This window comes from Nannobrachium achirus, assembly GCF_963921795.1.
Source record: "Nannobrachium achirus genome assembly, chromosome: 24".
Lineage (NCBI taxonomy): Eukaryota > Metazoa > Chordata > Actinopteri > Myctophiformes > Myctophidae > Nannobrachium > Nannobrachium achirus.
Genome location: NC_137831.1, coordinates 17,955,896 through 17,971,032, shown reverse-complemented (window position 1 = coordinate 17,971,032; position 15,137 = coordinate 17,955,896). Strand labels below are relative to the sequence as shown.

Sequence of the window (15,137 nt, the reverse complement as noted above, 5' to 3'; positions counted from 1 at the left end):
AATGCTGTTCTCTCATAAATTCTTTACTAAAATATTAGCTAAAGGTAAAAGAGTTATGTAAAATTGTTTGTACTATTCTTGCTAGGCTTTAACTGCGGATATATATAATTCTTTATAAATAATGGTCCATAATACGGTTTTATACAGGTTTTAGCCTAAACAACCACTCAGATATTTTAATTTCATATTCTGTCTGTTTCTAATTCCAAGCTATTTTAGATGAAATACCAACATGACCTTTGTTAGCAACAGGGTGCTAACAATACAGAGAAGATTAGCATGGTACTATGATGAGAACCATGTGGAGTCAATCCAATTCAAGCCAATGTTAGTACCACTTTAAGTCATGGTTCCAACTCATATATATAGTGTCAGTAGAATATAGCCTCGCGTAGCCCTGTTCGTCATTCGCGCCACAGCCGCGCCCGTGATCATGATGATGATGATGATGATGATGATGATGATGATTATTATGAAACACTCCCAAAAAAAGCAAAGATTTTCGTGATTAAAAAAATGCAATGATTTTTGAGTGAGTATTACATTTCACAAATAAAAAATTAATAAATAGAAAAATTACATAATTAGAAAACAAATTTTATAAGAACTTATAAGAAGTTCTTGTGAAAATAGCCAATCTACATGCTCACAACGCTTTGTGAGCTTGTAGATCTGTTTTCACTAGTTTGCGTCCAACTAGTCCTAGTTTGGGGCAAACTTCTAATCTCTCTTTTGGGTCACAGGCAGCATCCTCGTTTGAACGAGGATGCTTCGTTCAAACCTGATGCGCGTGCTGCCTGATATCTAAATGTAACGACAATCTGCCAAGTCCCGGAAAAGATGCACTGTGATTGGCCAGGCGTCATTTGAATGGCAGCCTCGCGAGGCCCCTCCCCTACGCGAGGCCTTTCCTCCACTACTAATACAGACTGAATGCCGTTCTCAGCACTTCCCTCTGTGGCTTAGTGGATTGGTCTCTATGATTCCAATCCATGCACCCCGGGTAAATATCCCCGTCGTGCCACTTTTTCTCGCTACACCCCACGGAGGTTAGGTTTAGGGCTAGGGTTAGAGTTGGTTGTCGAAAAGATAACATGTAGCCTCAGGGAGGGGCTTAAAAAAAGATTAAAAAAAAGAAAGTTTTTTTTCCCCTTCTTCTCTGCCACCTTTTCTCTTCTTTGCCGCCCTTTTCTCTTCTTCGCCAGCTTCGCTACCCTTTTCTCTTCTTTGCCAGCTGCTCTGCCACCTTTCATCTTTGCCAGTTTGGGTCGCTTTTTTCAGAAACTCGTTAATGTTGTACATTTTTATTCTGATGTTTATTGTCTTTCACCATCTTTCGGAATCTCGTTAGTGTCGTAACTATGTATTCTGATGTTTATTGTCTTTCACTATCTTTCGGGACTCCGTTACACCATCTTTCGGGACCTTTCTTTACACATTTTTCTCTTTAACCATGTTTTGGGGTTTTCTTTGCATTATTTTCCTCTTTATCATCTTTCGAGGTTCTTTCTTGAACGATGTTACGGACTGTTCCTTCACCATTGGTGAGGTTTGAACTCGCAGGCTTTGAACTCCGAGGCAATGTTCTTAACCACTGCGCCACTGTGGTTCATACTTAATACTTTCTCTTGCATGTTGTTAAGTGAAAGATCAGAGGTAAAGGTACAAGAGCCAAGTAAAACTTTAGAATATCTCTATTCTGGGTTTGAATCTGGATCTTCATACTTGTAAGCCCTGTGTCTTCTCCTCTGCACCACCATGACACATTAATGACCTGTTCTCTTGCACAATTTCAAGTGAAGTATAGTTAGAGGTATAGGAGCCGGGTAAAACTTAAAATAACTTTATTGCCACTTGCTGGGTTTGAACTAGTAACCTTCTGACCATGAGTCATTTTCTTTAACCACTACTCTATGAAGGTTTACACTATTTTCATTCTTTTGTACCTTTTCACTTAAAGATTAGATAAAGGTACAAGACTGAGATACCATTTAGAAGGATGTTTATGCTGGATTTGAACTAGCAGCTTATGGGATGTTAGTCAGGGATATTACCACTGCACCACTGGAACCAACAATGTGTCTTCTTTCAAGAGTATATAATGCTTAAAGGACTAGATGGAATATGGAGAAAATTCCATGCTGGTTTTGAACCCAAAGCCTTCTGCACAAAAGGGCTGCATCTTAACCACTACACTATTGAATCAAATATTTATTCTACTCAATTTTGCAGTCTTTAATGAAAGATGAAGTTACAAGAGCCAGGCAAAACAAGAACACTCAAGAACACTCTGACTATCCACTGCATCAAAAAGGCCAGGTAAAAAGAGGAAATAAAGAAAGATATAATAAATAAACAACAAATGGTTAAGCTTGTGGTAATGCTCGAAAATGTCATCTTGGGGATTTGAACTTATAACCTTCAGATTGTAAGAGCGTTACCTTAACCATTGCTCCACCATGGGTCACACAGCTTGGCCCTCTTGCATGTTCTTGATTAAAAGATTAGATAAGGGTAAAAGAGGCAGGTAAAACTGACAGTAAAATCCCTACTGTATTTGAACTAACAACTTCCTGGCAACAAGACCCATATCATAACCACTGCTCCATCAAGGTTGACTCTATGATGTATCTCTTGCATGTTTTCACTAGAAGATTAGATAAAGGAGTAAGATAAAAGTTAGAAAGATGGTTGTGCTGGAGTTGAACTAGGACACTATCGAAAAATGCCATGCTGGTTTTGAACTCAAACCTTCTGTATTCAAGGGTTGCATTTTAACCACTATACTATTGAATTGATTGTCTAATTTGTTCAATTTTGCAGTTTTAATGAAATATGAAGTTACAAGAGCCAAGGGTAACATGGGGAATGTTCTTGCTGGTTTCAAGAACACCCTGATTATCCACTGCATCAAAAAATCCAGGTAAAAAGAGGAAATAAAGAAAGATATGCCGGTTCAAACTTGAAGAATGCACCTGGTGGCTTTGAACCCAAACCCTTCAGATGATAGGACCTGTACTCTCTATTTCTAAACCATTTCAGAAGAAATACCAAAATTCACCAACGAAGCACAGTTTTTAAGCTGCAGTTGGAACAGTACAATGAAGATAAGCACTGTAGCACAATGACAACCATGCAGAGTCAATCCAATTCAAGCCAATTTTAGTGCCACTTTACCTCATGGTTCCACCTCATTGCCCATATATGGCGGTCCCCACCTTCACTTAATGCGGCCCGCAGGTTAATATGCAAGGTCTTCAGAATTGCAGGCTCTAGATCTTTACCACAAGCCCTGTATCTTAGCCACTGCATCAAAAATCCAGGTAAAGAGAGGAAATAAAGAAAGATATGCCGGTTCAAACTTGAAAAATGCACCTGGTGGCTTTGAACCCAAAACCTTCAGAAGATAGGACCTGTACTTTAACCAGTGTTCCACCATGGCTCATACTGATTAGCTCTCTTTGGCATGTTCTTGTTTAGACAGAGATTAGACGAGGGTAAAAGAGACAGGTAAAACTAAACTAAAGATCCTTGCTGGGATTGAACCAACAACCTCCTGGCAACAAGTCTTATTTCATAAACACTACTCCATCAAGATTAACACTTTATGGTTTCTTTTGCATGTTTTTCACTACAAGATTAGATAAAGGTGCACTAGTAATGTAAAAGATGTCAGATATCTATGCTGGGTTTGAACCAAGGACTTTAAAGTTGCAAACTCTATGTCCTTACCTCTGCACCAACTATAGTTTATACTTGTATGTTCTGATCCAGTTAAAGTTGGAGAACAGTCACTACTGATTTTGAACTTATAGTCCATGGGCCAGACGGGTTGTCTGTGGTGGCAAAGATTACCATGCATTTTTGAAAAGCTCTATATCTGTAGATTATATTTTGGTATGATAACCCTTTCTTAGACACAGCTAAATTGGTGTTATCAGCTGCTGGAGTTGGTGTCTCATTAACTTTACATTACAGGGACAAAAAGCAAAAAAATAATCTGCTTTTAGTAGCATACTGTAAGAGGGGTCAAACTAGGGGTTTGTCATGATGCCGAATCCATTGCAAACATTTGTTTTGCACAAAAAACATTCCTTGGGCTATAAATGGCCTCAGAAAACGATGCATGTATGGGTGTGCATTCATGTTAGTCAGAGGCCTTAGGGTTTTATTTCTCGTGCTAATCAGTCTAAAAGCGCCACATTTTGCACAGATGTAGCCCAGGGCATGCTCTAATGATTTAGCTAGGGCGCCCGAGTCGGTGACCTTCGGGGTCGCCACAGCTCCAGAAAAACAATGGTTTAGTGATAAAAAGTGATGAGTCATCCCTTTTCAGAGTTTTGTAGATGTTTTCTGGAGCCCGAAGGTCACCGACTCATGATTTGTACTCATGGTTCTGTTGCATGTTCTGCAGTATAAGATTAGATAACGGTAAAAGAACCAGGTAAAAGTTAGAGACAATTCAATGCCGTTTTTGAACTCAGAACCTACTATACTCAAGGACTGTTTTTTAACCACTCAAACATTGAAGTTATGACTATTTTGTAATTTTAGCAAAAGTTGGGTTACAAGAGCCAGGTAAAACTTGGGAAAATGTTCTTGCTGGTTTGTTAATTCCTGCTTTTACCACTGCACCACCTGTAGTTTGTATTTCATGTGTTCTCTTGCGTGCTCTTCAGAGCCAGGTAAAAGTTAGAGAAAACTTGACGCTGGATTTGAACTCAGAACCCTCTATATGTGCAAGGACTGTATCTTAATCACTGAATTTCTCACGTTCTGTTATATTTTGCACGTTTTAGTAAAATATTACACAGTTAAAAACATTACACATAAGCTACTTAACACATATGGTGCCAACCCCGAGTTTCCCGAGTTTGTTTTCAAATAGACCGCTGTGCCAACCCCGAGTTTCCCGAGTTTGGCCTTAATTACTTAATTAGGTTAATTACACTCTCACCCATCTTGTGACAAAGTTTGTTGCTTCTGTGATAAAAAATAAGTCAGAAATCACATATTCAACAAGTAATGTGACCAAAAACAAAGACAAATGCTTCCCATGAACCACAATATTGCTAAACCATGGCTCAAATGGCTCAAATATGAAATTCATAATAAGTCGCTATGACGAAATGCTTTTCAGTGCGTCCAGGCCATAGAGTATATATAAAAGGTCCAGGCTAGTCAATTTCACCTTTATTACACACGATGGCGCCATTGTCAGATTAGTGTACCCCCTGCTGAAGTGAAACCAATGGACTGAAGCAAGCCAGCCAGGGTGTGTGTTTGTGACACACTATCTACTTGTGTTGTGATCATCACCCACCAACAACTCTAGTCTGCCTGCCTATCGTTACATTATTCTGCAGCTTCATCATCACATCAAACAAACGAGTGGGTCGCTGTAATTTCTACTTCACCATCAAAGATGGCGACGCTGCGCTACAACAGCAGCGGGACTATCCATTTTACTCATCATCATCATGATCACCGTTTGAGCGCTGCTCACTCAACTCCAACGGTGCAGACTGCTCCAAACGGCAAACGGTGATAGTTCGCTGGGTAAGTGGCTCAAACGTGCTGGCTGCGGTGCCGCCGCCGCGTCGCCGGGCCGGTTCTCCCCGTCCCCGATCAACTCCAAACGGGCAGTCTTCTCCAAGCGGCGTCGCGGTGCCGGGCCGGTTCGGTTCTCTAGACGCCGATCAACTCCAAGCGGGCAGGCTCTTCCAAACGGTGACGCGGAGCCGGGCCGGTTCGGTTCCAAACGCCGTGATACGGCTCCTTCGCGGGTCGCCGTCAAGTCGTCCTGGTCAACGTACCACGATGTCCCGATCACGCACCGTGATGTCCCGGTCCTCACGCTGCTTAGCCGTCGGCCGGACCGATTGTCCGCACGCCGTGATGTCCTGGTTCCTCCTGGTCCACTCCAAACGATTGTGGTTCATCATCACCTCAGTAACCTTACCTCAGTAACTAAAAACCTGCCCACGCTAGCCGGAACAGCGGCCCGTCGCGATAGTGAGCGGACCCCCACAAGAATTAGTCGGTCGCGGTGACAAACAACATATTCTTCATCATCATCATCATCATCATCACAACACACTCTAGTCTATCACGGGCTGCTGTGAATGTCCTGTTAGTGGGTCACTGTGACAAAAAAACGTGTTCTATTTCATTACAACAATGTCACCTCCTTCAAAGACGGTGGCGCTAACAACAGCAGCTGGTCGCGGTGGTGCGCGGAACCAGTCGCTAACGCGAGTCCATTCAGCTCTCAGAAGTCGCAGTCTAAAACAGCCGATCTACAAGCACACAACGCCAGCCGATCTACAAGCACACAACGCCTCGCATGGGGAGGCGTTGTGTAGTCCCCTGACTGACTCGGTGAAGAGTGGAAACCACAGCGAGATCGAAGGCACACATCCCATTCCCAGAGACCCAGACCACAACTTTCCAGTGAGTTTGTATTTTATATATATATAGCCTATATAATCGTCAGATGAATCAATTTATTTTTTATAATCTAAATCGCTCTGGGTAGGATAAATGTGTCTGCTAAAACTTTTAGGCTAAAGGTGTAAATTGATTTGTGTTTTTTTTCCTCCCATCTGGGAGGGGGAGAGAGAGAGAGGGCTGGAGGGATAGATAAATGTGTTTATTGTGTGTGTGTGTGTGTGTGTGTGTGTGTGTGTGTGTGTGTGTGTGTGTGTGTGTGTGTGTGTGTGTGAGAGAGAGAGAAAGAAAGAAAGGAAGGGAGGGAGGATAAAGCTCCATTGAATTGACTGTGTGATTGATTGTGTGAGAGAGAGGGTTAGAGAGAAATGTATTGTGTGTGTGTGTGTGTGTGTGTGTGTGTGTGTGTGTGTGTGTGTGTGTGTGTGTGTGTGTGTGTGTGTGTGTGTGTGTGTGTGAGTGAGTGAGTGAGTGAGAGAGTGAGAATGTATTGTGTGTGAGAGAAAGAGGAAGGAGGAAGAGAGAGAGAGAAAAAGTATTTATTGTTGTGTGTGTGTGTGAGAGAGAGAGGGAGGGGAGAGAGAAATAGTGTGTGTGTGTGTGTGCGTGCGTGCGTGCGTGCGTGCGTGTGAGACACATTGTATTGTATTGTAAATGGATTTTATTTTTCTATATTTATAGGTAGTGGTTCATGCAGAGGAGCCTGCTGACTTCCCTTTGGAGAACTGAAAACTTTCCTTGGCCTGCCTGCTGTTTCTGACCGGCCTCATCTCAACTCACACGTGCACGCACGCAGCCTCTGAACTGTGAACATGCACATGCACACGCACACGAGCATGCATGCAGACTCTGAACTGTGAACGTGCACACGTACAGGCGCATGCATGCACGCGCGCAGACACACAATGTGAGAAACAATGTGAACAAGCCAGAGAAACACTGAACTAGCAAGAATACACTTGATTGAAAACGGTAAAGAAACAAAATAAAAAACACTTATTTGTCTTATTCTTTTGTATTTCTTTGAAGGAAAAATACTGTAAATACAATATTGAAGTCATTGAAATCAAAGCTAAAAAGATCAAGTGAGTTTTCAGCCTGATACAGTATCATTCACTAAAAGCTGTTTTTCTCAAAACAAGGTCTAAAAAGGGGTCATTTTTGGCCGTTTTTTTTTTGTCTGGCCTATAAATACAGAAGCGAACATCGTAGAAACATGGTTCTTGGACCGGGTGAAACTAGAGAATCTCCTCTTTCATTCGATGTGTTGTGTGATTTTGTCACGATAAAACTGAATGCGGAGGCTGTCTTCGAAGTTGGTCAAAAACATGGCAAGAGCACAGTACAGACAGAAATAAGCCATGGCAACAGATGTGTTAATACAATTATGGCCAGTATTTACAATCAGTATTATTGAGTAATATTATTGGCTTGTAATTAAATGAATATAACTCATATTAGTTAATTTAATGTAACACGTTTAATGTGAGTAATTTATATTCTAATCCTGTGTTTCTTCATCATAAGTCATATGATCTGTACATGATCCCAAGGCCCCTTTTGAAGAGTGACAACGGAAGAACAAATTACAACAGAAGAGAATCTAACATGTGTAATTTATATTCTAATCCTGTGTTTCTTCAACATAAATGGTACATTTATATAGCACTTTTATCCAAGGCGCTTTACGTAGATTGTGCATTACATTCACCCATACATTCATACACCGATGGCGAGGAAACCATGCAAGGCACCAACCTACTCACCGGGAGCAACTAGGGGTTCAGGGTCTTGCTCAAGGACTCTTCGACATTAACTCAGGGGGAGCCCGGATCCGAACTGGGAACCCTTCGTGCTATAATGTCGGTTTCTCTACCCCTGAGCTATGCCGCCCACATGTCATACTGTATGATCTGTATATGATCCCAAGTCCCCCTTTTGAAGAGAACAAATTACAATAGAAGAGAATCTTCAGAGAGCTTCATGGTGGCTCCCTTACCTGTCCCTGAGTTAAAATGCCAGATGTGATCCAGAGTTCCTGGATTCAAATCCAGCCAAGGTCATCCTGTTCTTCCCTTTGCAGCATATTTTGGAGAATAACATCCAGAAGAACACTTGGAAGAGATGCACTGTCTAGAGGTTGTGAGTTCAAACAAAGAACATGGTGACTCACCGTGACTGACTGACTCCCTGAGTTAAGACACTGTATGTGAGCAAGAGGTGGGTTCAAATCCTTCCAAGGACATTCTCATGTTTAGAAGGTTGAAATATAATGCTCCAAAAACTGACTCTGTAAATAAACCTGTGATGTAACATCAAGAGACACTCTCTGGTCCAGAGATCCTGGGTTCTTTTGAAAACTAACGTAGACATCAGTATTCACAATATAGGATTTGAACCTTGCACCTTAGGAACATGTTGCTGACATCTTTACACTGTGAGCCACCATGGCTGCTATGCATGTTCCACTGGAGAGCATGAGATTACTGGTCTAATGACTAGTTATTCATCTCAGAGATGCCATGTTCAAACCCCAGTCTTTGATGCACTAAGGCTGTTGTTCCCCAAACAAGTCTGTAACTCTGGCAGTTTAAAAATTGAACAAACGTTCCATTTGTACACTGCTAGAGAGACCTTGACATTTGAAAATGTGAGAAACACTGGGTTAGATTAGAACAGTGGTTCTCAACCTTTTCAAGCCGCAACCCCCCCAAATAATCATATTTGAACTGGGGACCCCCCACCCTGCACAAGCACTTGGAATTGTAGGAGCTGGCATTACATTAGTTTGACTAAAAACAACGCCTTGCAATTTCAGCCTCTAGTGACCAATGTTTGACCAGAGGTACTAAAAAGGTCTTTATAATCCTTAAATTGTCACTTTAGAAATGTGCAGATACCCTAGTCTATACATTTAAACTTTATGTTGGTTTGTTTACTGTTGAGTGAGAAAACAATGTTAACATTTAGCTTAACATCTGGGGACCCCCCTCCCAAAATAATTTGTCCCACAGGTTGAGAACCACTGGATTAGAAGAACATGGAGAAGGTAAGAGGTTCTATACCTTCTTCCTCTCCAGCTGGTTGGTGAGCTCCATCTCGGCCAGCCGCTGCTGGTTGAGCAGGATGAGGTCTCGGGTGGTGTCGTGCTGGGCGATGTCGGCCAGGTGGAGGCCTCGCTCCTGGAGCTCCTGCAGGCTACGCAGCTTCGGGGAGCACAGGTACAGCATGCAGCCTACTGACGGCATCCAGATCATCTGGCCTACACACACACACACACACACACACACACACACACACACACACACACACACACACACACACACACACACAGTAACTTGTCTTGTCCCCTCCGTCCTATACCTCATCCTACCCCTCAGTTAGCCTTGTCCCCTCCATCCTACCCCTTCCTACCTCTCAGTTTGAGCATGGCGTGTTGATTATGCAGAGGAACCATTTCCCGGCGTGTCTTGAGAACAAACTGGCTGTTGATGAACTTCCTGATGCTCTCTATGGTAAAGGTCACCTGTGGAGAGACAGAGAAACAGATAACAGCAGAGTAACATTTGAAGGACGTTTTTGATACCTTAAAAAATCACACCCAGTGTAAAGTGAGCCTTTATGTTAATTTCATTAAGCATCCCGTGAAGCTTGGCCAATGAGCCAAGTTTCGGACATACAGTAGGCCTATAATATACATACATGGCCTGAAAAGTTTAGAACTTCTAATACAGAAGGTGGGGACGCAAATGGAGCATATGGAGCATTGATCAAGCCTATTTCTATTCTATTCTATTCTATTCTATTCCATTATATTCTATTCTATTATATTACTATCTTATGATTATAATTACATCTAACGATGCTTCTCTTCCATTCACGTTTGGTGATTGTAGCCTTGGCCAGGAAAATTTTATGTCTTCAGGTGGTTACCATCGATCATAAGGCGTTTCGACCCACAAACCACAACACCCTCCTGATGGCCGGGTCGGCAGTGGTGGCCAAATCACTGCCCATCTCCTCCTCCTGACCAAGGCTAAACTCCCCTCTCCTGCTCTATTAGTTTTTTCCCAACAAGAGGCTTCTCTGGGGAGGTATTGGGTGGGTCCCTCCTGAGGTCTTGAGGTGACACAGGTGGGTAGAGTATAGTATATATATTATATTCTATTATAAAGTTAGCAGTGCTGTACTTGTGAGGTCTTGAGGTGACACAGGTGCGTAGAGTTCTCCAGTACTGTGAGATTATTCCTGCCTGGAGTTCTCCTTCGTCTCACCAACTCACCAACCAAGTTGTGCGCTGCACCTGTGACCCCTCTTCTCCACACTTGGTCCTGGCTTGATGTATTTTTACCTTTTGTGTTCCTGCAGATGTTCTCGCAGTGACACTTTACTTCCAATTTCTCCCCAGCTGATGTTGTTTAGGTGAGCCATCTCGTTAGCTGTGATTAGTTAAGGGCTGTTACCGTTGTGTTTGTATTGTTGAGTCTCACATACTCCCCCCCTCTCGGGAGACTCTGAGGGTATCTGAATAAATGTCTGTAGCTTGAGTTGGTGCCCTCTCGCGAGTGCTGTGCATGAGGTTGCTAACCTCATACACCCACGCCAGGCTCTTCCTGGTGGTCATCTGTCTCTCCAGCGTCACCGACCTTCCTCGGTTTCCATCCAGACTTTCCTGGAAGTCACTGGTTGCCCAGAGTTCTATGATTATAATTACATCTAACGATGCTTCTCCTCCATTCACGTTTGGTGAATGTAGCCTTGGCCAGGAAAATTTTATGTCTTCAGGTGGTTACCATCGATCATAAGGTGTTTCGACCCACAAACCACAACACCCTCCTGATGGCCGGGTCGGCAGTGGTGGCCAAATCACTGCCCATCTCCTCCTCCTGACCAAGGTTAAACTCCCCTCTCCTGCTCTATTAGTTTTTTCCCAACAAGAGGCTTCTCTGGGGAGGTATTGGGTGGGTCCCTCCTGGGGTCTTGAGGTGACACAGGTGGGTAGAGTATAGTATATATATTATATTCTATTATAAAGTTAGCAGTGCTGTACTTGTGGGTGCACAATAGTGAAGTATTTGTCCAGTCTGATGTCCATGGTCTGTAGTCCAGGAACAAACTTCTGAACGTTCAACCCAGTTTGTTTCACCTTAAGCTAGAGAGAGAGAGAGAGAGAGAGAGAGACAGAGACAGAGAGATACTGTACTGTACATATTTAACCCCATTTCTATATTTTTTGTTTTGTTTTGTTTTGACACTTGCTTTAGCATTGTAAACATGTCATGTCAATAATTGAATAAAAGAATTGTATGGTAAATGTATTGTATGGTACACAGCTACACAGTGATGGTGACAGGCATCTTACATCTCTATCGAAGACAATGTGGAAAGGGAAGTTGTTACAGAAGGCCTGCTCCTCCAGCCACAGCTTGTCAGGGTAGCATGGTGTGAAGGTGCTCTGGAGCCTGCCTGGAACGTACATCAAACACACCCCTTACACTGTAAGGCTTACAGTCAGGGACTTGGATTTGTTGTCTTATAATAAAGGTTAATTTATTTTAATTTAATACATCGTTTCTGTCGGGTGGAAAGTCCAAAGTCCAAGCTCAAAATGTGTCGATTCACGTCGCGTTTCAAGCTTGTGGATCTGCTACTTTTGATACTTTTGTGTGACACTGTAGTATGAGCGAGTAGGGTATTAAATATACATACTGTACATAAACATTTGGAGATAAGTGTTTTATTACACTTTTATGTGTATCCTATAAATCAAATGGCGGCATGGAAGTACAGGGCTCGTCTTGTCTGTGCCTCGTCTTGTCTGTGTCTTGGCAGTCAAGAGTTTTTTCCTAACAAGAATTGATGCACGAACAATGATATGTTCTTTTGTTTCTACATATTTTAAATGGTGGCCTACTGGCCTTTCACTATGGAACAGTTACAACAACAAATGCTATTCAAATCAGTATATAGAGAATCATTCCAAACTAACAATACAGTATGTAATCAGTTCCAACCTTTTCCTAAGAGGACCACGGTCCTGACCAGCTCCCAGTGACTCCTCTTCCCGGCAGGTCGCTCAGGCAGGGAAGCACACCTCTCCTTCATCCTCCTCAAGGCCTTCTCCTGATGCCGCTCACACATAACACAGTCACACAGCATGATACCGACATGAAACTGACCATCATAATGACCATGATACTGACCATCACAATGACCATGATACTGACCATGATACTGACATGATAATGGCCATGATACTGACCATGATACTGACATGATAATGGCCATGATACTGACCATGATACTGACCATGATACTGACATGATAATGGCCATGACACTGACCATGATAATGACCATGATAATGGCCATGATACTGACATGATACTGACCATCATAATGACATGATACCGAAATGATACTGACCATGATAATGACATGATACTGACCATGATAGTGGCATTATACTGACCACGATACCAAACATGATACTGACATGATACTGACCATTATACTGAAATGATACTGACCATTATACTGACCATGATATTGAAATGATACTGACCATGATACTGACATGATACTGACCATGATGCTAACATGATACTGACCATGATATTGACATTATACTGACCGTGATACTGACATGATACTCACCCTGACACTGACATGATAGTGACCATGATATCGAAATGATACTGACCATGATATTGAAATGATACTGACCATGATACGACGATGATACTGACCATGATACCAACATGATACTGACCTGTTATTTTAAAAAGCCCTATATACATCATTATATAACAAATAGAGAAAATAGCATAAACTTGCAGAAAATAACAAATGTGTGAGCTGGTTTTCTTTTTTCTGATTTTTGCAAATAGATTTTTTGGGACATTTGTGTAACCATTTTGGAACTAAGGGACACCAGGTGGTAATATCAGACATAAATATCAAACCTATCAATACATACATTTCCCAAAAGGAAATGTGTGTATTTAATTCAGTCTGACTAGACTAGAAGCAGGGATAAGACATATCCCCACCGGTAATGAAAACCACCACCACCACCACCACCACCACCACCACCACACACACACATACTGAAAATGAGTGCCGTATACACCTGGACACGTTTTGGTGTGAATCGTGTGATCCGCCATTTAAACTCAACAAAGAAGAAGAAGAAGTGCAGTATACCCACCCTCTCCTCTCTCTCCTGGCCTGGTGCCGTGCCAGGCTGGCTGGTGCTGGTGGTCCTGAGAGTCTGCTCCACCGCAAACACCACGTGTTCCTTCTTCCCCGTGCGCTCGTCCTCTTCAGACTGGCTCACGACCCACATGTTCACCTCACTGTCGAAGAAGTCTTTGGCAACCGCCTCGATGATACCTGCAGCAATATGGCATACAATAAGCCAGGGGTCTTCAACGTTTTCAGGCCAAGGACCCCTTAGTTGAGACTGGAGAGAGATGAAGCAGGGACCCCCACAACATCTTCATATAGCCTATTCCATATAACTTTCATCTTTTGACAGCACAATATTATAGTATTTTGGATTCATGTAAATTGGTGTTTCAGATATTTAACCACTTGAACTGTCAATACTTAAATAATAAACTCAGCTCTTTGCTGAAAATAGCCGATCTACAAGCTGTGAGGCTAAAGAATATGGACGCTATAGGGTTCAAGTGGTTAATATAAAAAAGGAGAAAAAAGTTTCTATCACTCGACGATTTGGAGGACCCCGTGTAGTAACTCTGAGGACCCCCTAGGGGTCCCGGACCCCCTGTTGAAGACCCATGCAATAAGAGCAGTGGTTGCTAAGCCTCTCAGGTCGAGACCCAAAAGACTTGGGGTCTACTGGTTTGCTGGGGAAACTGGATGACCGGGACATGTCTGCCTAATAGACCCCATTTGGGGTCAATGTAAGTAGGAAAATTATCCTAGATGTTATTTAGTACGGAGTTGTCCCTAAGTAAAAGTAAGATAAAGTAACTTTTACCTGGCACGATATGATACAAGTCCTTCCTGTCAGAGTAGTAATGCAGTAACATCCTCCCATCGTCAGTCTTTTCTGTACGGAAAGACGGTGCATTCATCTCCTGAGAACCACAGTTAAAGGGAAGTTAAAGAGGTGGTGCTTTAACTTCCGGTTTTGTACCTTTTCGGGGGATTGATAACAGGAACCAAATGAGCCTGTGTAACTCTGAGAGTGTACAAATGGAGCCGAATGGACCCTATTTGGGTCCATTTGGTTCTATTTCAAAGTTATGGTGGTCTAATGAAGGGATTCTCTGAGTGGTAGCCCGGGGACCCCATGCAGGACCCAAATATACTGTACATCAGCCATAAGAAATCTTGAATGTTTTTGAAAATGTTTGAATATTTTTAATAACACAAAATTCCCCAACTACAGTATACACACGCCCGCGTGCACGCACACACCTCATAGGACAGGGCCAGGTAGCTGTGCAGGGCATCCAGGTTCTCTATGAACTCTGTCAGGTTTCCTCCCAGGGTTCTCAGCATGGTGTCATAGCCTGCCTGCTTACAGAAGCTGAAGAAGTACTCCCCAAAGAGTTTGAGAACCTGCTCAGCAGAGACATCTGTGGCACACGCACACGCGCACACACACACACACACACACACACACACACACACACACACACACACACACACGCA

The 15,137-nt window shown here is 42.7% G+C and overlaps 1 protein-coding gene across 1 annotated transcript in view; it reads right to left on the bottom strand.

Annotated features, from left to right (window-relative positions):
• The window catches only part of gucy1b2 (guanylate cyclase 1, soluble, beta 2), a gene marked incomplete at its 3' end in the record, with an annotated part of 31,898 nt that overhangs the window by 14,907 nt on the left and 1,854 nt on the right, over positions 1–15,137 (bottom strand). The window contains exons 3-10 of the mRNA XM_080720381.1: positions 14,901–15,061; positions 14,458–14,557; positions 13,660–13,844; positions 12,465–12,582; positions 11,813–11,916; positions 11,501–11,602; positions 9,865–9,976; positions 9,516–9,712 (exon numbers count right to left, since the gene is read on the bottom strand). Coding sequence (XP_080576507.1) covers positions 9,516–9,712; positions 9,865–9,976; positions 11,501–11,602; positions 11,813–11,916; positions 12,465–12,582; positions 13,660–13,844; positions 14,458–14,557; positions 14,901–15,061 — 1,079 coding nt within the window. The remainder of the gene's footprint in view (positions 1–9,515; positions 9,713–9,864; positions 9,977–11,500; positions 11,603–11,812; positions 11,917–12,464; positions 12,583–13,659; positions 13,845–14,457; positions 14,558–14,900; positions 15,062–15,137) is intronic.